Source organism: Labrus mixtus, chromosome 20 (genome assembly GCF_963584025.1).
Source record: "Labrus mixtus chromosome 20, fLabMix1.1, whole genome shotgun sequence".
In the NCBI taxonomy this organism is placed as follows: Eukaryota; Metazoa; Chordata; class Actinopteri; order Labriformes; family Labridae; genus Labrus; species Labrus mixtus.
The window spans coordinates 8,558,688-8,581,890 of NC_083631.1; the positions used below are offsets into that span (position 1 = coordinate 8,558,688).

Below are 23,203 nucleotides of genomic sequence, written 5' to 3' on the forward strand. Positions count from 1 at the left end.
TCAACTCAGGCAGCCAATCAGTAATAACACAAAGCAGAATAACACACAGCTCTACTTTTTGACAGTTAGGGAACATACAGTAACATCTGTGATCACATGTACCAAAAATATTCACATCTAACAGGAAGTTAATCCCCATCATGTTCTTTGATGGTGTCTTCTGTTCTCAGCATTCATGGAGGATTATGTCACATGGGCTCAGGGTATCAGAGAACAACAGTGGTATTAAAATCTCATTTTCTTATAGTTTGATAGAATAAGATCTCCATAGAGGAAGCTAAAGACCTCTGGTTCAGTTACTAATGTGAATGTGATCCTGATAATTGTGAGTTATTCTTTTGAAAACAAAAGTATTTTCATAATGTCTTACAGCTGTTTTTCTCCTTACTGTAAAAGTGAACTGGTGTTTAATATGTATAATAATGATTATAATACATTTGATTTACAGAGTCACATTTAAAGAAAAACACTTTTAAACAATGTTACAAAAAGAAACATTAGCAATCTAAAGCAGTGTTTATAATGTTTCTATCAGTGATTTGAATTGTGGCAGGTCAGTAAAGTCTCAGGTGTGTTTGAGGAGAGAGATCCAGAGAGAGAGGGGCAGCAATGGAAAAGTCTCTGTTCCCCTGGTTCAGTGCTTGGTGTTAATCATTGTTGGTGTGAGGGCTCCTCCTCTGGTGGCTTCATGTTACTGGTGTTCAGGCTCTGAGGGGTTTTTGTTCAGCTCTACTGATGGGTTGTGTCACTGTGGCTCTCTGGCACAGTAATACACTGCAGTGTCTGCAGGCTGCATATTCAGTCCGTTTAGAGTCGCTCTGTTTCTGGAGGAGTCTAAGTCGATACTGAACTGGTTCTTCAGTGAATCTTTGTAGTAAGCGGCTCCAGTGTATCTCATTCCAATCCACTCCAGTCCTTTCCCTGCAGGCTGTCTGATCCAGGCTGTGTAGTAGCTGCCAACAGAATAAGAGACCTGACAGGTGATGGTCAGACTCTGACCTGGCTGCACAGTCACAGAGGCTGGCTGTGTCAACTGTTCACACTTCACACCTGTTAAAAAGAGAACATGTTTAGTAAGAAATGATCAAATTAAACTGCAGAAGAAGAACTGTTGACTTTGACAGATGCAGACAGACTCACATCCAGCTGCCAGCAGCAGCAGCAGAGCTACAGAAAACATGGTTGATGTTGAAAGTGACGTGCTGTGAACTCCACTGACGGCCTGATGGGAAGTTTTTATAGCTGAGTAACAAGGAAGCTCACTGAGTTTGCATACAATCAAACATATGAAGCATCAATGATGGTCTGACTGGAGCCAATAGAAGAGTCTGTTCACTGTTTTTATATCTGCAGAGTGAAAAGATGACTGGAAATCATCTCTTTCTTTACATATGATAACAGATATAATATATGTGATCGTACTGTAGGATCAGATTGGTTGAAAGTGTTTACTAATAACTGGTTTCATTCATTTTAGGATTAATCTTATCAAAGAGAGCAGCAACAATCAATAAATAGGTGATAAGGAAATGCTATTAGAAAGAGCTTTTCTACTCTTATGTTAATTCATATTGTGTGGATGTGATTATATATAATTACTCATTAATAACGTTGGTGTACTATCTTCATATCATATTTTAAATCTTTACATGTTTCGTCCACGTGTTGATCTCTACTGTATGCTTGGAGTTCAAACCAAATGTAGACACAGTTTCTCCAAACAGATACAAAGAATTTAATCAGCTGAATTGAATAAAAACAGAAGTAGTGTTTTGCAAAGTCTGCAAACATTACTACCAAGGTTTAATTATGTAGGTCGAAACTGAATTTTCATCTCTTCCAGTAGATAACAGTATCAATGCTGATAAATATGAGTGTTCCCCGTGATGGTGGAAAATAGAGGAAGTAGTTTTTGTACGACTCTCCTGCTCTTGTCTCTCACTGTGTGTCTCTGGCACAATAATACACTGCAGTGTCTGCAGTCTGCAGACTGTTCATCTGAAGATAGAGTTTACTGCTGGAGTCATCTCTGGAGATGGTGAATCTGCCCCGGACTGACGAGGAGTAATACATATAAGAACTGGATGGGTAAATATAAGCAATCCACTCCAGTCCTTTTCCAGGAGCCTGTCTGACCCAGCTCATATAGGAGCTGCTGAATGTGAATCCAGAGGCTGAACAGGTCAGTCTGTGGGATTCTCCAGGCCTTTTAACCACTGCTTCAGATTCTGTCAGAGTCTGACCATCAACACCTGAAGAGACAGAAAAGAAAACCATCAGATGTGACACTTTCAGAACACTTTTTAGAGTAAAGATGAGTGATGATCATCACCTGCCCAGCAGACAGTAAAAAGCAGCAGTCCTGTCCTATAGTCCATCATGTTCAACTGTGTGTCCACTGTTCTCTGTCGTCCTCTCTGCTCTCACATAAGTAGAGGAGGAACACATCAGAGATTTGCATTGACTCCTCCTCACAGATAGAAGTAAATCATTAGTGTCCATTCAAGATTGCAAACTTTGGGGTTTTTATATTTCCATTTGGACAGCTTTCCTTTCAGCAATAACACAAAGCAAATTAAAAACACACAGCTCCTTTATCCGACATGTTGAGAACATAACATCTGTGCCCGCGTGTACTAAGAACTCACGTCTATCAGGAAGTTGATCCCCATGATGTTCTTCAGATTATATCTTTCACCAAGCTTTTCTAAAAGTGTTTCTCTACATTACTGAGTCGTTTATTGAAACCAGAATTTATGAAAGTTTGAATTACAAAAATCGGATATAGGACATTAAAGTCTTCTGGTTCAGTTATGAGTTGTGTTGTTTAAAAATCAGAAGAGTAATTCCATGATACTCATTGGTGGTCTGAGGGCTCCTCCTCTGGTTGTATGTGCCCACTGCGAGATAAACTGTGTGTTTACATCAGTGATTCTTTTTTGTAGTCATTGTTTAAGGACTTGTTTCCAACATGTTTAGTTTCTCATGTTGAGATGTCAGCATTATCTTCACATTATTCTTGGTGCATCTTCTCTGTTCTGCTACAAATCCAGAAACAGAACCACAGAGTTATTGCTTCCTGGAGATAAACATCTTTTAGGGTTAATCCAATAAACTGCACATGTATTGTTTGAGTTAAAAGTATTTTATTCTCGATCAAAACATTTGCATGTATTTAAACATTTGCTACATCAATTAGAATCAGAAATACTCTATTAATCCCTGGGGAGGTATTTTGACATTACAGTTAGTCTTATACACAATATAGCAGTAGCAAAAATTGGAATTATACAGCAGCCATGGGTTTGAATCCAACCTTTGCCCTTTGCTGCATGTCATCCCCCACTCTCTCAACCCAATGCATTTTAAGAGAAATGGAATAACCAGTCAGTCACATGAGATCATGTAATGTTTATCTCAATCATTATGGCAAACAAGTGATACTAGAGTTCAGGTTTGAAGGGATTATTGTAAAAAGGTGAACTTATTTTTGTACAACTCTCCTGTTATTGTCCCTCACTGTGGGTCTTCTCACACAGTAATACACAGCAGTGTCTTCAGGCTGCATATTCTGTCCTGTTAGAGTCACTGTTCTAGCAGACGTGTCTGTCCTGTAGCTGAACTTGTTCTTCAGAGCATTATTTTGGTAAAAGTCTCCACCACCCCACCTATGACAGATCCAGTCCATCGGTTTCCCTTCACGCTGTCTGATCCAACCTGCTGCATAGCTGTTATCAGTCAGAGAGTAACCAGAGACCTGACAGGTGAGGGTCAGAGTCTGTCCAGGCTGCACAACCATTGAGCCTGTTGTGATGAGATCAATACAGTGCACACCTGTAGAAACACAAATCATCATTATCTCCATCATCCATCTGATTACGAGTTGTTTCTAAACAGTTGAAAAGCTCCTTACAGGATCCAGCGGTCAGCAGCAGAATCAGAGCTGCAGAGAACATGACTGATGATGGAGCTGAACTGATGTGGGCTGGTCTGTCCTCTCACTGATGCTCATACACACATGACTTATTTATATGGCAACACATGGAGACCAATTTACATTCAGAGGGTTGTAGATCAGCTGACTTAGTTTCTAAAAAATCTAAATGATGGGGACGTGTTGTGGTGTTTCCTTTCCCTGTTTCCCTTGTTGAAAGAAAAGGTGGAACTTCAGTTATTTTAACATAATTTGAATCATGTTGTAATAACAATTTTATATAAATTAGGAAACAACTTTGTTAAGTTAGCTGATGAACAAGGTTTCTGGTGGTGATGTACATACAGTATGATTCTAACAATAGTCAGTTTTGTATTTAATTGTATTTAAAAGGTTCAGACTTTAAAAAGGTTCTTTTAAATTTGAACAAGGAAAATTCCAGAACGAGTACCTGACACATTTTTATTTCAGTTTTAATACTGAATAATGTAGGATAGTGTGATTGATTTTTTTTTCACTGTTGCAAATATGATTGTAACATAAAGTAATGAAAAAAAGACTGCACAAGAAGGAGGAACTCTGAACCAAGATCAAAGAAGAATTATGTTGCTCAGTAAAATCTGCACAAACGAGACAATAAGAAACCATCTTATCCTCATATCACCAAAACCTGTGTTGCAAGGCAGACAAAGTCTCTGAGCTCTGGTGCTGATTACACAAATTTAAATCAGTCACTTTGCATACATGTAAGGCACATTTGGTCCCTTTTGTGTAAATGAGCACATCAATCAATATATTTAAATCAAATTAGAGGATATATTTTATTATATATGAAAGGGATTACAACTTTGATTTATTCTTAAACTCTGTGTTTTCAACTGAAATTGATAATATTATGTAAACGTACAAGACAAGTGATACAAATGTACAGACAACAAACACTGAACAAAATTATTGTTCAGTGTTTGCTGTCAAAAGAGGAAGTAGTTTTTGTATTGTTCTCCTGTTATTGTCTCTCACTGTGGCTCTCTTGCACAGTAATACACTGCAGTGTCTTCAGGCTGCATATTCAGTCCGTTCAGAGTCACTGTGTTGCTGGAAGAGTCAAAGTTGATACTGAACTGGTTCTTCAGTGAATCTTTGGTATGTGTGCTATATCCCACACGACCTACTATAATCCACTCCAGTCCTTTCCCTGCAGGCTGTCTGATCCAGGCTGTCCAGTAGCTGCTAACAGAATAAGAGACCTGACAGGTGATGGTCAGACTCTGACCTGGCTGCACAGTCACAGAGGCTGGCTGTGTCAACTGTTGACACTTCACACCTGTGGAGGAAAACATGTTGAATATTGAATCAGTATGTTTAGAGTCATTGTGCTGTGATCATACTGTCAGTGCGTCTGCCTCAGTGAGACTCACAGGATCCAGCAGCCAGCAGCAGCAGCAGAGCTACAGACAACATGGTTGGTGTTGAACCTGACATGATGGAGCTTCTCTTCTTCTCTGACTCACAGCCTGATGATGAATCTTTATATCAGACTGTGAGGAAGTTCAATTTGCATAGAGACAGACTTGGCTGGACTCCTAGCAAGCAAATGTATTTCTCGTCATCTCTTCATATTCTGTTTATGGGATGGAAGGGTGATTTTTTTGATTGTCTAAAGTATTTTGTCTGGTTCTGGGACAGTTAGTGCTGACCTTTTATGGTTTTGTTGACCTTTTAGATAATAGATGTATCTGTTTATTTATCCTTATTTGACACAGGTGTGATTTTTATTAATATCTACCAATCATGATTTGATCGTTTCACCAACAGACAAATTTAACATGTTTACCTGTTGTCATGGTGATGTTAATCTGTGTTTAAATAACTTAGCCAAATAAAAGGGTATAACAATGAGCTAGGCAGTGTTGTTGTGGAATCACCAAATCTGGAGTATGAGTCGAAGAAACAGAGTCACGTCAGAGTCATGACCCCGTTAACTGAGTTACTTTTCTGGATGAATCCTTGATAGATGTCTGCACAATTTGTGTTTCCTTTTTCTTCATCCTTACAGAGACAATATTCACATGCAGGTGAACACTCGTGCCAGCACATGCTTGAAAGTGAATACATTTTAGAACCAAAAAAATCAACAGTCTTTTTCAATCAATAAATATGAGACATTTTCTCAAATTCCAAGTCTGAATGCAGTCAATGCTGAAGTCAGGTTTGAATCACCAGTGCTTGTTTTCAAGTCGAGTCACAGTCCAGGACGTGATACTGAAACACTGGAGATTGGATTTTTTGTAAACGTCAAGACATTTTGATAAATCTTTTTTTCAATGTATTTAATGTCACAAAGTAGTTTTACTGTCAGCTAAATTCTGACGAGAGAGAAACACAACTTTAGACGTCACCAGCTTCAATGAAGTGACAGCCTGCAGGTCACAAAGCTTTTTATTATTGTCTCTATGATTTAAAACCAACAGTTAGGATGAACCCACCGAATCAACTGCTGCTGAATGTTTCCTTCTTGTGATTGAGCTTTAAGAGACTTTGTCACAATGCTCTGCCATTATACGTTTGATCTTTTATCGCTCTCTGTTGGCCTTTGTAAAAATGCATTTCGTCAGGTTTTATTTTTCTTCTGGCCTCTTTTATCAGTGGGTAAATCTCACACAGTAATACACAGCAGTCTATTTGTTCTTTTGGTTGCATCACTGCTTAAAGCCCCAACATGATCTTTTCTGCAGGTCGTCTAAACATGCTCATTCTGCAGCAGAGTTACTCTGACCCACCCCTCCCTATACGTATAACACTCTCTGTGAGTGATGCCTCTTCATTTATGGTGTGCTTCGGGTTTGCACAAGTGTTTTTTTCTTTTTTACCAGGCTGGTGTCTATGGTAATTATTACTAGGATGAAATCATTGTTGTGTAAACATGGCCTATTATCACTATTTGGTTTTAAGTGTGTGTGCAGAAAATGAAAATCCTCAGAGCATAGGTATTTCAAATGTCTCTTTCTCCAAAGCAATACAAGATCCAGTCCATCGGTTTCCTTCACTCAGTCCGATCAAACTGGAAACACAAGATGCTCTTTTTAGCAATTAAGGAGAGACAGACACATTCAGTCAACCAATCAATCATTATTTGAATAGCATCAATTCATTACAATTGTTATCTCAAGACGCTTTACAAAAGAGCATATGAGATGATATGCAGGAAGGATTTCTCCTTTGTATTCCTCGCGTTCCTGTTGTCCACACTTCCTTGCCGCTGAGGTGGAGGTTGGAGCAGGCTGAGCATGAATGTGGACGGCGGTGGTTGTAGGGTCGACACAGTCGGATGGTGGAGGCTGGGCGTCAGGCTGTGGTTGTGGGGACGACACATGCCCTTAATTAAAAGTTACAAGGACAAGCTGCTTCAAACAAGAAGATTCACGTTAACAGTCAGATCCACTAAATATGAGATTTCATCAGTCTACTTTAACAACATGTGGAAGAATACCAGAGATGCACAAGAACTGAAACTTTAATTTTTTTCACATCAAACTGAAGCTTATTCTATAAATGAAACACAGAGAGAGTACTGTTTGACATGTTGAGTTTTTGTACAGCGATACTTCCTCCTGTGTCACTGTGGGTCTCTGGCACAATAATAAACAGCAGAATCTTCAGTCTTCAGACTGTTCATCTGCAGATACAGCTGCTGTCTGCTGTTGTCTCTGGAGGCGGTGAACCGGCCTGTAACTGACTGAGAGTAGAATTTTCTGTCATTATCATTCTCAACCCAGGCGATCCACTCCAGTCCTTTTCCAGGAGCCTGTCTGACCCAGTTCATATGGTAGCTGCTGAATGTGAATCCAGAGGCTGAACAGGTCAGTCTGTGGGATTCTCCAGGCCTTTTAACCACTGGTTCAGATTGTGTCAGAGTCTGACCATCAACACCTGAAGAGACAGAAAAGAAAACCATCAGATGTGACACTTTCAGAACACTTTTTAGAGTAAAGATGAGTGATGATCATCACCTGCCCAGCAGACAGTAAAAAGCAGCAGTCCTGTCCTATAGTCCATCATGTTCAACTGTGTGTCCACTGTTCTCTGTCGTCCTCTCTGCACTCACATAAGTAGAGGAGGAACACATCAGAGATTTGCATTGACTCCTCCTCAGATAGAGAAGAAAGTCATTTCATTTGGATATCACTTCTTTACTTTTGGAATTAAATTCTAAACACAAATGTCCTTTTAAGTTGTTAATCGTTATTTTATTTTTTTCGGTATCTCAATTCAGGCAGCCAATCAGTAAGAACACAAAGCAGAATAACACACAGCTCCACTTTTTAACAGTTAGGGATCATACAGTAACATCTGTGATCACATGTACCAAAAATATTCACATCTAACAGGAAGTTAATCCCCATCATGTTCTTTGATGGTGTCTTCTGTTCTCAACATTCATGGGAGGATTTTGTCACATGGGCTCAGGATATCAGAGAAGAAAATTGGTATTAAAATCTCATTTTCTTATAGTTTCATTGAATAAGATCTCCATAGAGGAAGCTAAAGACCTCTGGTTCAGTTACTAATGTGAATGTGATCCTGATAATTGTGAGTTATTCTGTTGAAAATAAAGGTATTTTCATAATGTGTTACAGCTGTTTTTCTCCTTACTGTAAAAGTGAACTGGTGTTTAATATGTATAAAAATAATTATAATACATTTGATTTATTTGATTTACAGAGTCGCATTTAAAGAAAAACACTTTGAAACAATGTTACAAAAAGAAACATTAGCAATCTAAAGCAGTGTTTATAATGTTTCTATTAGTGATTTGAATTGTGGCAGGTCAGTAAAGTCTCAGGTGTGTTTGAGGAGCGAGATCCAGAGAGAGAGGGGCAGCAATGGAAAAGTCTCTGTTCCCCTGGTTCAGTGCTTGGTGTTAATCATTATTGGTGTGAGGGCTCCTCCTCTGGTGGCTTCATGTTACTGGTGTTCAGACTCTGAGGGGTTTTTGTTCAGCTCTACTGATGGGTTGTGTCACTGTGGGTCTCTGGCACAGTAATACACTGCAGTGTCTGCAGGCTGCATATTCTGCCCTGTTAGAGTCACTGTTCTAGCAGACGTGTCTCTGCTGGAGCTGAACTTGTTCTTCAGAGCATTATTTTGACGAAGTCCACTTGTACCCCACTGATGAGAAATCCAGTCCATCGGTTTCCCTTCACGCTGTCTGATCCAACCTGTTGCATAGCTGTTATCAGTCAGAGAGTAACCAGAGACCTGACAGGTGAGGGTCAGAGACTGTCCAGGCTGCACAACCATTGAGCCTGGTGTGATGAGATCAATACAGTGCACACCTGTGGAAACACAAATCATCATTATCTCCATCATCCATTTGATTATGAGTTCTTTCTAAACAGTTGAAAATATCCTTACATGATCCAACGCTCAGCAGCAGAATCAGAGCTGCAGAGAACATGACTGATGATGGAGCTGAACTGATGTGAGAACTTGATGCATTAACACACCCAGTGGACTTTCTTATATGGCAACAAGAGGAGGCTAATTTACATACACAGGATGTTAAATCAGTCGACTACGTTCATTCAAATAATTCAAAATCCTGGTAAAATTGAGTATTACTCTTAAACTCTCAATTAATCAGAGATAGGGATTGAAACAATATTTAAGTGACACATTTATTAGAAGATCTAATAAAGCCTGAAGACTGTTTCTCTCTCTCTCTTTACTGTTACAGTCAAATGAAGTTGAAATCATTTGTTGTGTGAGAGCTCCTCCTCTGGTGGCTTTAAGGAACAAGTGTTCACAAGGGGAGAAACTGTGTTTTTCATTAATGACACTTGGTGCACAGAAACAGCAAAGCTTGATGGATAATATTAACCACATGTCAGAAGTCTTTCATGGTAAGATTTCAACACATGAAGTTATAAAACTCTTCTTGTTGCTGCAGTTTACATTCTCCAAGCATGCACATCAAAATAGTTCACTACAGAATGATTACTTCTAGGATGTATCATAGAGATGCTGTAGATTTAACTGCTGCTCTATATATTTTATATTAATTAGTTCTTGTCTACATTCACAATTTGAATGTGTCTTCAATGTCACTGAAGTAAGAGGGGGCTAAAACTTAAACTTCCATTTATTGAGAAACTGTGTTTTTAAAAAAAACAATTGAAGTTGATGACTTGATAAGTAGTTGTTCAACACTCAGAATTTAGAAATTTTGTGATGGTGGTAAAAAGAGGAAGTAGTTTTTGTTCAGCTCTACTGATGGGTTGTGTCACTGTGGCTCTCTGGCACAGTAATACACTGCAGTGTCTGCAGGCTGCATATTCAGTCCATTTAGAGTCGCTCTGTTTCTGGAGGCGTCTAAGTCGATACTGAACTGGTTCTTCAGTGAATCTTTGTAGTAAGTGGCTCCAGTGTATCTCACTCCAATCCACTCCAGTCCTTTCCCTGCAGGCTGTCTGATCCAGGCTGTGTAGTAGCTGCTAACAGAATAAGAGACCTGACAGGTGATGGTCAGACTCTGACCTGGCTGCACAGTCACAGAGGCTGGCTGTGTCAACTGTTCACACTTCACACCTGTTAAAAAGAGAACATGTTTAGTAAGAAATGATCAAGTTAAACTGCAGAAGAAGAACTGTTGACTTTGACAGATGCAGACAGACTCACATCCAGCTGCCAGCAGCAGCAGCAGAGCTACAGAAAACATGGTTGATGTTGAAAGTGACGTGCTGTGAACTCCACTGACGGCCTGATGGGAAGTTTTTATAGCTGAGTAACAAGGAAGCTCACTGAGTTTGCATACAATCAAACATATGAAGCATCAATGATGGTCTGACTGGAGCCAATAGAAGAGTCTGTTCACTGTTTTTATATCTGCAGAGTGAAAAGATGACTGGAAATCATCTCTGCTTTACATATGATAACAGATATAATATATGTGATCATACTGTAGGATCAGATTGATTGAAAGTGTTTACTAATAACTGGTTTCATTCATTTTAGGATTAATCTTATCAAAGAGAGCAGCAACAATCAATAAATAGGTGATAAGGAAATGCTATTAGAAAGAGCTTTTCTACTCTTCTTATGTTAATTCATATTGTGTGGATGTGATTATATATAATTACTCATTAATAATGTTGATGTACTATCTTCATATCAGGTGGAATATTTTAAATCTTTACATGTTTCGACCACGTGTTGATCTCTACTGTATGCTTGGAGTTCAAAACAAATGTAGACACAGTTTCTCCAAACAGATACAAAGAATTTAATCAGCTGTATTGAATAAAAACAGAAGTAGTGTTTTGCAAAGTCTGCAAATATTACTACCAAGGTTTAATTATGTAGGTGGAAACTGAATTTTCATCTCTTCCAGTAGATAACAGTATCAATGCTGATAAATATGAATGTTCCCCGTGATGGTGGAAAATAGAGGAAGTAGTTTTTGTACGACTCTCCTGCTCTTGTCTCTCACTGTGTCTCTCTTGCACAGTAATACACTGCAGTGTCTGCAGTCTGCAGACTGTTCATCTGAAGATAGAGTTTACTGCTGGAGTCATCTCTGGAGATGGTGAATCTGCCCCGGACTGACGAGGAGTAACGAATAGGAGAACTAGATGTGCCTATAAGAGCAATCCACTCCAGTCCTTTTCCAGGAGCCTGTCTGACCCAGCTCATAGCAAAGCTTCTGAATGTGAATCCAGAGGCTGAACAGGTCAGTCTGTGGGATTCTCCAGGCCTTTTAACCACTGGTTCAGATTCTGTCAGAGTCTGACCATCAACACCTGAAGAGACAGAAAAGAAAACCATCAGATGTGACACTTTCAGAACACTTTTTAGAGTAAAGATGAGTGATGATCATCACCTGCCCAGCAGACAGTAAAAAGCAGCAGTCCTGTCCTATAGTCCATCATGTTCAACTGTGTGTCCACTGTTCTCTGTCGTCCTCTCTGCTCTCACATAAGTAGAGGAGGAACACATCAGAGATTTGCATTGACTCATTGAATTTGGATATCAATTCTTTACTTTTGGAATTAAATTCTAAACACAAGTGTCCTTTTAAGTTGTTAATCGTTAGTTCATTTTTTATTTTTTTATTTTGCCTTTTTATTTGCTAATCTTTTCTTTTTTTTCTGTATTTCAATTCAGGCAGCCAATCAGTAAGAACACAAAGCAGAATAACACAGAGCTCCACTTTTTTACAGTGCTCAAAAATATTGTAACATCTGTGATCACATGTATTAAAATCTCATTTTCGAAAAGGCTGATTGAATAAGATCACCACAGAGGAAGCTAAAGACCTCTGGTTCAGTTACTGATGTGAATGTGATCCTGATAATAATCAGTCATTCTGTTGAAAACAAGGGTATTTTCATAACGTGTGCCCAGCCCTTATTGTTTTCACCTGTGTCTGATAAGACTCACCTGTCCAAGAAGGAGAAGTAACTGAATGAAATCAGAGCTGAGTGGGGTACCGTCATCCGGCGATGTGGTGAAAGAAAATATGAAGTGGTGACTGTGTGAAGGGAAGAGGAGTGGGGAAAGACAGATAACGATCAAACTAATATCTGTTTGAACTAAAAAGTGTTTTTTTATTGCTATTAAAACAAAATCATAAAATATACAATAATTATTTTTTTAACATTATCGATTGCATGTGTTTAGGCCTTACACAATAAATACCAGGAGGACAATAATACATACTGCATGATCGACGGGATAATGTAATAAACAAGAGCTGCATTATAGAGATACTAATGCAGGGTCTTACTCAATAAATACCTGAAGTAAACACTGCACAGTAGAAGCTGCAATATGAGAGACACAGTTAATACATTTAAATGTAACCAAGATGTAAGGTCTTCTTTAATTCATATAAACCACAAGTACACACTGCTGAGGTAGAAAGTAACTAACTGTTTTTAAATACAACCCATCAGTACTGTCAGTTTTAATGGTGTTATGATCATTATTGGTGTGAGGGCTCCTCCTCTGGTGGCTTCATGTTACTGGTGTTCAGGCTCTGAGGGGTTTTTGTTCAGCTCTACTGATGGGTTGTGTCACTGTGGCTATCTGGCACAGTAATACACTGCAGTGTCTGCAGGCTGCATATTCAGTCCGTTCAGAGTCACTCTGTTTCTGGAGGTGTCTAAGTCGATACTGAACTGGTTCTTCAGTGAATCTTTGTAGTAAGTGGCTCCAGTGTATCTCACTCCAATCCACTCCAGTCCTTTCCCTGCAGGCTGTCTGATCCAGGCTGTGTAGTAGCCGCTAACAGAATAAGAGACCTGACAGGTGATGGTCAGACTCTGACCTGGCTGCACAGTCACAGAGGCTGGCTGTGTCAACTGTTCACACTTTACACCTGTTAAAAAGAGAACATGTTTAGTAAGAAATGATCAAGTTAAACTGCAGAAGAAGAACTGTTGACTTTGACAGATGCAGACAGACTCACATCCAGCTGCCAGCAGCAGCAGCAGAGCTACAGAAAACATGGTTGATGTTGAAAGTGACGTGCTGTGAACTCCACTGACGGCCTGATGGGAAGTTTTTATAGCTGAGTAACAAGGAAGCTCACTGAGTTTGCATACAATCAAACATATGAAGCATCAATGATGGTCTGACTGGAGCCAATAGAGTCAGAGAAAGAGGTCCCAGGACAGACTGTCATACATAAAGGAAAAGCAGAAAATCAAGAACAGAACCCTGAGGTTGTCCAAAATTCCTGTTAGAAAATATTGATGTAACACATTGTTTTCTTTAGTGTGTGTTAGAGTTTTAGCATGTGAGATCCAAAGTAGAGACGCTTAGTTGTTATCTAATCCAGGAGTAAACTGTGATAAACTTGTATTATATGGCACTCTACAAATATGAATCAATAGAAAGTAAAAGGTGAAGGGCGGCAGCAGCTCAGTCTGTAGGGACTTTGTTTTGGGAACTGGAGGGTCACTGGTTCAAGTCCCGGTGTGGACCAAAATATGGAAGTTGGTCTGGTAGCTGGAGAGGTGCCAGATTACCTCCTGTGCACTGCCAAGGTGCCCTTGAGCAAGACACCTAACCCCCTCCCCACCATCAGCTCAGGAGCGCCCACCACTCTGGCTTCTCTCCATTAGTGCATGTCCATAGGATCCTGTTTCTGCATGTGTGTGTGTATTATGTGTACTCATGACTTACAGAGTGTAAAAACTGAAATTTTGCGGGGATCAATAAAAGTAAATCTTAGTCTTAAGAACCACTTATGTAAAGTCCTGTTCTATTAGAGTGACGGGCCTTAGAAGCAGATTGAAAAGGATGGTTTTCTGATTTTTTAGCATTAAGTATTTGATAAATCATGGAAACTTCACCTTTCTATTTATGTCCTGGACAGGCAAAACTTGACATCCGGTGTCACCTGTTCAGCTCAGTTGCTAGAGCAGGCGTCCTGTATGGCTATTGTCCTTGCTGTACTTGTCAGAGTTTGACCCGTGATCCTGAAGCATCCCCACATTTCCTGTTTCTCTAAAGCTGTCCTATCTCACAGAGACCAAGAAAACCCCCTTATAAAACATGACGTCTGTTCTGAATTTCTTCCCAGCTTGTTCTTCCTTCAAGCTAATGAATGTTTCTGATTTTTTTATTTAAATGAGATGAGATTGAGTAGTACGATTGGATTTGTATTAATATCCTTAATATACTTCTGTCACTTTTATTGGTGTTATGATCATGATTGGTGTGAGGGCTCCTCCTCTGGTGGCTTCATGTTACTGGTGTTCAGGCTCTGAGGGGTTTTTGTTCAACTCTACTGATGGGTTGTGTCACTGTGTCTCTCTGGCACAGTAATACACAGCAGTGTCTTCAGTCTTCAGACTGTTCATCTGCAGATACACCTGCTGTCTGCTGTTGTCTCTGGAGATGGTGAACCGGCTTTTGACTGAATTAGAGTAGTAGATGCTAGCACTGTCATATCTGATAATAGCGATCCACTCCAGTCCTTTTCCAGGAGCCTGTCTGACCCAAGCCATCCAGTAGTCGCTGAATGTGAATCCAGAGACTGAACAGGTCAGTCTGTGGGATTCTTCAGGCCTTTTAACCACTGCTTCAGATTCTGTCAGAGTCTGACCATCAACACCTGAAGAGACAGAAAAGAAAACCATCAGATGTGACACTTTCAGAACACTTTTTAGAGTAAAGATGAGTGATGATCATCACCTGCCCAGCAGACAGTAAAAAGCAGCAGTCCTGTCCTATAGTCCATCATGTTCAACTGTGTGTCCACTGTTCTCTGTCGTCCTCTCTGCTCTCACATAAGTAGAGGAGGAACACATCGGAGATTTGCATTGACTCCACCTCAGAGAAAATCTGAGAAACAAGTCACTTTCTTTACACAAACACCAACATTTGAACTATTTTTTCTGATACTGCTCTCTTTTCATGAGAAGTTTTGTATTTCAATGATTTTTGTTGTCAGGTTAAATTGTGCTGCGGGTATCGCTGTTGTAAGTCAGAACGTATTAAGATGGTGCCGGATAGTGCCAAAAGTTTTCCGGAAGAAGGAGACAAACTTGATTTCACACTGAGGGAAGGACTTGTGCAAACTCAGTTGTGTCCGAGTTATAGAATGGACATTAAAAGGAAGCACTCACTCTGTCCAGTAGATGGCGGTAATGCAGCACTTAACAATTTCATAACTGCCATAAAACCCACCAGAAGAAGATTATGTTATTTCACTGTTTTGTAAAACAGATTAGTGATGTAGGTTTGAAGTTTTGAAGTCAATATTTTCCATTTTATATAGTTTGAACTTAATGCTGTGTGTAAAGGAGGTCAGTCTAGTACTGAGTTGTTGAGATGCTTGATCAAGGAGTGACCTGACTGACACGCTTTTCCTTAGTTTGCACTCAACCTTTACAAATGACTGACAGCCACACCGGGTTGTGGTTAGAACAGTTCATTGATCCAAACATGCAACAATGTGAATTAAAGTCCATCACTGAGCCAAACAAACTTCCCCAAACTCACAGTAGCAGCAAACCTCACGTTCAGAAACCTTCCTGGATCACACACCTGACTTAGAGTCTTTCTAACATGCATACCTGAGCAGAAGTCTTACAGTGACACCCACAGTCAACATAAAGCAGTACAGTAAGTGGTCGTACAAGAGACCCCCACTTTTAGCTCTTACACTGTGCCTGCAATTGGTGTGAATGTTTTTCTTTTTTTTGTGTTAAACATGCTTTTGGGTGCAATTTATTTATCTCAACACAATCATGGAGTCATGCTGAGTTTCTTTGTTGTTGTTTTTTCAAATCAAGAAAATTGTATTTTCTGAAAAATACTTTCCATGTCTTGCTAACTGTTTAACTGCCAGCTGAATTGATATGAACTTTATTCATGAACCGTTGGCAGCATAGTCATGGTTGATATCGTGATAAATATCAACGTGTGTAACTTATGAATAAGTTACAACCTATGAGCGATTTTAACGTTTTGTGTTATAGAAGCAGAACATTTTTTAAGCTTTTGTGTTCCTCCTGTTTGTACTCGTTGTCCAGTGAGTGCAGCTGTGGTCGTGTAGAAAGCCTAACGCTGCAGATTTGCATTGACACTCTGGATTCTGACAGTTTTGTTTCAGTGTTTGCAGATGTTTGAGCACAAAGACATTTAGAGAAACTCCCACAGCCTTTAGTGGAAACCAGCTGCAGAGGAACTGAAACCTGTTTGACTAAATGCAAAAACTTCATCAGAGTGCTTTGCCTAAATGGATTTAGATCAATGAGAACAGAAGATCTGAATGTCAACCTTAAAGAACTGACACTGACAGCACTCTAGTGGTTTTATAACAAAAACTACATTATTCATTTTTTAACTCTTATGCTCTGATCGTTAATATTCAACTTTAATCTCTCGATGTAACAGCCTGTTAAAGAAGAAATTTGTCGATGGGAAGATGGACTTGTCATAAAAGGGGAGACATGTCGAGTAGGTGCTACTTAGCCAGATAAATTCCAGAGAAAGGGCAAGGTCATTTTCTTCTGCCAAAAGGGTTCAAATAACTCCCAGGATGCACTGGGCATGCTACCTTCCAAGGTCGTTCCCTATTGGATGGACCAGCACTCCAGCCGGGTCTTCCTTTCTCTCCTCACAGGCTGGTGAGGCTTCACCCTTTGCTGCAGTGACCTCTTGCTCCTGCACTTCGTAATTCCACTCTCTGCGTGGTTTTAATTTTTACAGTTAAAGAAATGTACACAGGATAATGACATCTCTTATAGGGGGTGCGGCCGATATTGGTTTTCCAGGGCCGATGCTGTTTTTTCAGGGTTGATACCAATATTAGTAGTTCACAAGACTGACAACGGATATTTGGAACTGATAAGCATTTACAGTCAAAATTTAGAATTGGAACAATTCTGAAACAAATGATCATTTGTCATTTATTTGCAAACAGTATTTCTGTGTGGGCTGTAAAGCACTTTGGTGAACAGAGGAAGAATGGATTGAATAAATAATTGTATGTATGACCACACCCCTCCTCCTCTGCTTCCGGTCAACACCTTTGGTCAACACAGGTGGATGATGTCCAATAACATGATCTTAATTTACAGATCCTATATAAAAAAAGACAATGAAAATGATTTAGCTTCATTAATCTCCATAAAATCATATCTGTAGACAAAGCCCAGCAAACAAGTTTCTTGTCGGACTGTAAATAATGTAACACATTAAGTTTTGACCGCGCAGAAGTTGATCGCTAATGAACGGCCACACCTGAAGCCCTCTGTCGTCACACGGTATCCCATGAGGTCCGAGACTGAACAGGTCGTTATCTACCAGATGTAAGCATAGCATCTCTTCTGTAAGAGAAGAAGAAAAACACATTTCTAAGTTTTAATATCGTCGGGACGAGAGGAATGAGCGATGAGAGGAAGGTTCGTGGAGGAGTTAGCATCTTCTGTTTACGTTTTTCTTCACACCAAGTAGAAGTGATGAGTCAGTTGTGGTTAAACATTTATTATATTTAGCTATGTTGTACTGTATGTGTTCATGTGATGGTTACTGACAGGCTACAAAGCTAAGGTTTACACTGTAAACAGTATTCTGAAAAAAATAAAATAATAGTCATGAGGATGTGTGGTTTGTGTCTAACAAGTTTTCTCACATCTGGATGATAAGATCTGTAATCCAGAGTGTAACAGCTATAGTAAAGTGCTCATTAATCCTTAGTAGAGTTTTTTTCTCCACATTTTACCTTCATAAATACATTTGAGCTTCTGTTATTTGATTATGTTTAGTTAAATCCAATGCTAAATGAATAAAATGAATGAAACTAGCCAATTAGTCCTGGTAGATGTCCTGTGAGACTGTCACTCCAGTTACCTCAAAAAAGAGGGAAAATTATTTACACTATTTCTATTTTTATAAATAGTGTATGTAAAGGATTACATTTATTAATCAAAACATTTCAATAGTTCATCGCGATTAATTGCATTTTTAATCACATGTTCGAAATTCCATTTTCGCATTTACAAAAATGCTAACTTTTATTTTTAATTTTTGTACTCTCTTTAGCTGAGAATACTCTACTTGCTGGTTGAATTCAATCCTTTTGTTTTGAAAAAAAAGTAAGGCCATTCTGGTAGATGGAAGGTTACAACATGAACTTAAGCACGGAAACAGTAAGTGGTTAGAGATCCCAAACTGACGTGAAACAGCTCAAAGGAATGGCAACAAAGGTCAATGTGTGATGTCATAAGGTCAATGTGTGATGTCATAAGGTGGATATTACTTTGGACTCGTCAGCTGAGCTGTCTGAGAGTTTGTTGAAGTGAAATGAGACATTCAAAGATGCAGCAGTGTCCTTCTTTTACATCACTGAGACTACAGGGAGACACTGAGGACGACTATCTACGGGGAGGCTAAAGGGACAAAATAGCATGTGCTTTAAAAAACGTAATGATGCCTTCATTTCAGACCTTAATTAATCACAATTTACTAGTTAATGGTGACAGCCCTACAACATTAAACTAACTTTACTGTGGAACATGAATAGAGGGTATCCACACCAGCCAAAATCGTACCTGATAGAAAACAACGTATATAATTGATAATGCAGTCTAAACCGTCATAAAAAGTGTGTCCAAGATGCCCAGCTCTGCAGTAATATATTAAGCATTGACAGGAGTTTAAGGGTCACCTAGCCTGGAAGCTGTTGGAAAATCTGCCATTGTTTTTTAAATATTTAGTTTAAAAATCAAGAGATATTTCACCCAAGTTGTCCTGTGAACTTCTGAGGAAGCACAGCATGCGTTGCTCTCTCTGATCATAAACTGGTTGATGATGAACTCATAACTCCTTTTATTATTATTATTTATTTCAGTCACAATAGTCAAATAATTCCCATAAAAGGAGTTGTACACATATGGTCAGGATAGATAGAAACTCTGGAGCTCTGATGTGACGATAATTTTGGATATTAAGACAAGGAGGTCTTTCTCCAGATTTCTTCCCTCTGTTTGATTATCCTACTCTGATTGTTTGTGTTCATCAGAGCCGAGCGTGTGGTGGGAAAGGACCAGCAACATGGAGAGGTGGAATTGGACGCTTACTCAAACATCCAGAGGTACATAACGAAGGTGTGTGTTAGTATGTAGGGCTGACACCTCTAAATAGTTTTCTAGTCGACTAGTAGTCTTTATTCTAGGCTTGGCGTCTGCTAGTCAACAAATCATGATATATTTATTTTATACCTTTATTTAGATATAGGAAACAGTGGAAAGAGTCAGAAATTGGAGAGAGAGAGAGTGGGGAATGACATGCGGGAAAGGAGCTACATGTCGGATTCGAACCATAGCCTCCGTACATGGGGTTTGCACACTAACCACTAGGCTATCGGTGCCCCCCAACGAATAATTATTATATTAATTTGATTATTAACTAGAACAGCACGGAGAGTCCTGTCACTTTGGCCCTCTGAGCTGTAGATTGAAGACCTTGTAGATGAATCAGTTTGTCTTAGGCTTCTCACTAGAAAACTTTGTAGCTAGTGGAGAATGGTTGTGTGGCTTCATAGTAATGCTGCGTAAAACAGGCGCTTTACTCACTTACTGTTCCCAACATAATTCATTGGATCACTACACGACTTAACTAGAGCTTATCTGGACTCTCTCACATAACATAAAAAACATGCAACTTATCTTCCTCACAAGTCCACCTTCCGTAAAGGTAAGTAACACTTGAAAAGGACTGACAGACACTCAGACGAACAATGATGCAGCTTCTAGTTGGAGTATTAAACTTGAAATTTGATCAAATATTGAGAGGAAGCATGAGTGCGTTGTGTATCTTTGTAAAAAAAAAGCCAAAATCCTTCATAGGAAAACTAACCGTCCGTCTGGAACACATGTGTGGCATGCTCAGGTGAGTTGAGCCTTTCTTTCTCTGAAATCATAGAAATAAACATAATGATGCCAATAATGGTATTGATGTTGGTTTTGTTTGATAATGATGATTTGAAGATGTTTTCTATGCTGATCAGAGCTCTCAAGAACTGTCGTCAATGTTGTGCTTTGCCTCTTTGCAATGCCTGTCAGCTCCTGTGTGTCCAATCTGACTCAAAGCTGATCGTTTGCTCTTACTGACATTGTTCCGTTGTTTTCTAGATCCTTGCTTGTGTTGTACATACTCTCTGATGTACCTCGCTTTGGATAAAAGCGTCTGCTAAGTGAATTGTAGAACTATAGCCAGTGCAAAAAACACGTAATCGCCAGCTAAGCTCTCGAAAAAACAACAAAATCAGTTCACAGGCCAAGACACATGGCAGGTTGTTAGCAAGTAGCCCCATGCTAGCATAGACAGTCATGTTTTCAATATCTTTTGTAAGACTGAATTACATTTATCTGTTCTCTGTCTCGTAAATTCCTCTTAGACTCCTTCAGTTTACAATGGCCATGTGGTTGTAGACCCAATGATGTTGATGAAAACATGACAATGCTTTACTGTCCAGGTGATGTTCCATGATTAAAAGTTGAGTTCAAATGTCCAATTTCATCCAATGCTTGCTGACTTGCAGACTTTGTATGTACATTTTCGAGTGCCTGGGGGGTCTATCCAAGCGTGCAAATCATCTTTTCTACGGCAGGCCTAAAGCAAACTTTCTGCAGACGTCCAGAGAGTGCGCTTGGAGTGAAGACTTCAAAATAGCTGTTTCATTAATTTATCAAAATAACTTGAGGTATTTCTGCAGATGTAGACGTGTCTTTTCCATTGTCATAAATACAGGAGTGAACTTGGTTAGATCCTCTCTGGGAATAAGCAAACAACAAAGGTCACTCATGGAATGTGTTTTTCCACAAATGCAATTCAGTGACACACTGAGTGCAAGAAAATACATCCGTTGCTTGGTGGCAGTAAAATACTTGACACTCTTGTTCAGTATTTTCAACAAAGATGGAGAGGATGAAAAGACACAAGCAAGGCAAGTTTTTCAACGAATACTCATGCAATATTTATATGTAATCCAAATGTTTTGTGCAAGTACAAAAACATTTTAGATTTGTTTTTAAATCAAGATGTTATAGCTGTTACAGTTCTATGAGTCATACATTTGGGTTGTCTCTTTTACTATGTCTTTGTTGACGTGGGGTATGTTGAAAAAATGTAATGAAATGAGCATTTTTACTCGGTCTTGTCTCGGGTCCCAGACTGGGCAGACTCTGGATTTTAAATCAAGACTGGTCCAGACCACCACTGACAGGCTATCTTTCCAAGTCATTACTGTGATTAGAAGGAAAACACCTCTTATGAACAAATAACTTCAGATCATTTGTAGTTTTATTTTTCCCCTGGCTACAGCTGCAACCTACCCGGTGTTACGGTCTAAATGAGTGACAAGCCCCCTGCACGCAAGATAATGATTTTTCATTCATATTTATGGTCTTGGTCTGGCCCTGCCTTGGTCTTAGTCTTGACTCGGTTTCGATCCTTAAATGTCTTGGTCTCGGTTAGTGTGGTCTTGACTACAACACTCTATGACCTATGTTTTTATTTCAATAAGCACCTGAGAAATGAAAAAAACACACTACAAAGTAAAGAAATAGCAGGGGTTCTTTTAATGACAGCGTACAGGCTCACTGGGGCAATTATCTAACAGCTATCATTAATTTGATATGTAACGCATATGGATTCGCTTAGTTGTCGAGTCAGATTGTTTGGACCGGTGAATACAGCTTTGTTTTTATATTTTATATTTAAAGTTTCACAGTGTTGCTGCCACAATATTTTGTCCAGAGACTCTTTGAATTCTGACTACTCCATGCAGTGGGTGTATTTTTGATTAGCATTGTTTTCTTTTGTAGGTAGCCAACTTTTCCAAGACATTTCTTGCAGACTCCAGTCTCACCTTCTGTGATGTGTTCACCATCGACAGTGGAACAAGGTTGGTCTATTTTAGTATCATTCATTTTCCTAGCTTAGTCTTAAACAGCTAATGTACATGCATGTTTGGTAAATTAATTTGCTGCCACATTAAATAACATCCAATATTTAGAAGCCAACAGCATATAGCTACTAAAGCCATTTATTTTAGCATTGTCCACACGTTTATGACAATGAGGATACATTCAGGATTGGTGTCTGACCAGGGTGTACTCTTCTTGTAAGCCCTGCTTTATCACTCAACATTTTTCTTTTATGACTCTTAATCAATTCTTTGTCTTTAATATCTTTCAAATAAAATAATAAATAATAAAATGTTACGGGCACATTGTATCTGAATGCTCAACACTTTGCTTCTCCTAATTGCACTAAGTTAGGGTAAGACATCAAGATCAATCTTTATTTCCAGGACAAGCTGATATAGGGTTGTATTCAGTTATATTGCATGTGAGGCTGGGGGCTGCTCGCTACAACCACAGCCCTCTGCTGACGGCCACTGGGCAGTTTGTGGTTGAGTACCTTGCTCAATGGTGCCTCATGAGTAGTTGTAGGAAGAATATTTCTCCTATATGTGTGAGGATGTTTGGTTGTTACTTGTCCCTGGTTTATGTTGACACTGCAAAGGGGTCAAGCAAGGACCCAGAGGGAGGGGGCTTGGCATTAGAGGATGGAAGGGGAATGGCGGTGTTAGACAGGGAGACACTCTTAAGACAGCCTGCTGGGCATGGTGTCCTGCTTTCCTGTAGCTGGTCCCTTGGCACTTAGACTGGCAGCAGCATGGAGGGACTCCATCCCAGCAACAGCGTCATAGATTTGGGCTGGGAGCCATGGGTTCCCTAGCCAATC

The 23,203-nt window shown here is 39.4% G+C and overlaps 1 long non-coding RNA gene and 6 gene segments (V, D, J or C); 1 reads left to right on the forward strand and 6 right to left on the reverse strand.

Annotated features, from left to right (window-relative positions):
• Positions 1 to 719: 719 nt before the first annotated feature.
• On the reverse strand, positions 720 to 1,319 carry LOC132995318 (immunoglobulin heavy variable 4-30-4-like). The segment is given in 2 exon segments: positions 720 to 1,050; positions 1,141 to 1,319. Coding segments are annotated over 2 exon segments (345 nt in total).
• Positions 1,320 to 4,909: 3,590 nt separating this feature from the next.
• Positions 4,910 to 5,432, reverse strand: LOC132995302 (Ig heavy chain V region 5A-like). The segment is given in 2 exon segments: positions 4,910 to 5,258; positions 5,353 to 5,432. Coding segments are annotated over 2 exon segments (372 nt in total).
• A 2,118-nt stretch (positions 5,433 to 7,550) lies between these two features.
• Positions 7,551 to 8,073, reverse strand: LOC132954404 (immunoglobulin heavy variable 3-30-3-like). The segment is given in 2 exon segments: positions 7,551 to 7,864; positions 8,040 to 8,073. Coding segments are annotated over 2 exon segments (348 nt in total).
• An 865-nt stretch (positions 8,074 to 8,938) lies between these two features.
• Positions 8,939 to 9,441, reverse strand: LOC132995308 (immunoglobulin heavy variable 2-26-like). The segment is given in 2 exon segments: positions 8,939 to 9,270; positions 9,350 to 9,441. Coding segments are annotated over 2 exon segments (360 nt in total).
• Positions 9,442 to 10,193: 752 nt separating this feature from the next.
• Positions 10,194 to 10,790, reverse strand: LOC132995321 (immunoglobulin heavy variable 4-39-like). The segment is given in 2 exon segments: positions 10,194 to 10,522; positions 10,613 to 10,790. Coding segments are annotated over 2 exon segments (345 nt in total).
• A 3,952-nt stretch (positions 10,791 to 14,742) lies between these two features.
• On the reverse strand, positions 14,743 to 15,265 carry LOC132954406 (immunoglobulin heavy variable 3-43-like). The segment is given in 2 exon segments: positions 14,743 to 15,056; positions 15,232 to 15,265. Coding segments are annotated over 2 exon segments (348 nt in total).
• Positions 15,266 to 16,751: 1,486 nt separating this feature from the next.
• On the forward strand, positions 16,752 to 22,627 carry LOC132954573 (uncharacterized). The gene is made up of 3 exons (XR_009665782.1): positions 16,752 to 16,948; positions 19,473 to 19,544; positions 22,279 to 22,627. It is a non-coding gene; the product is annotated as an uncharacterized LOC132954573 (long non-coding RNA).
• The last annotated feature ends 576 nt before the right edge of the window (positions 22,628 to 23,203 follow it).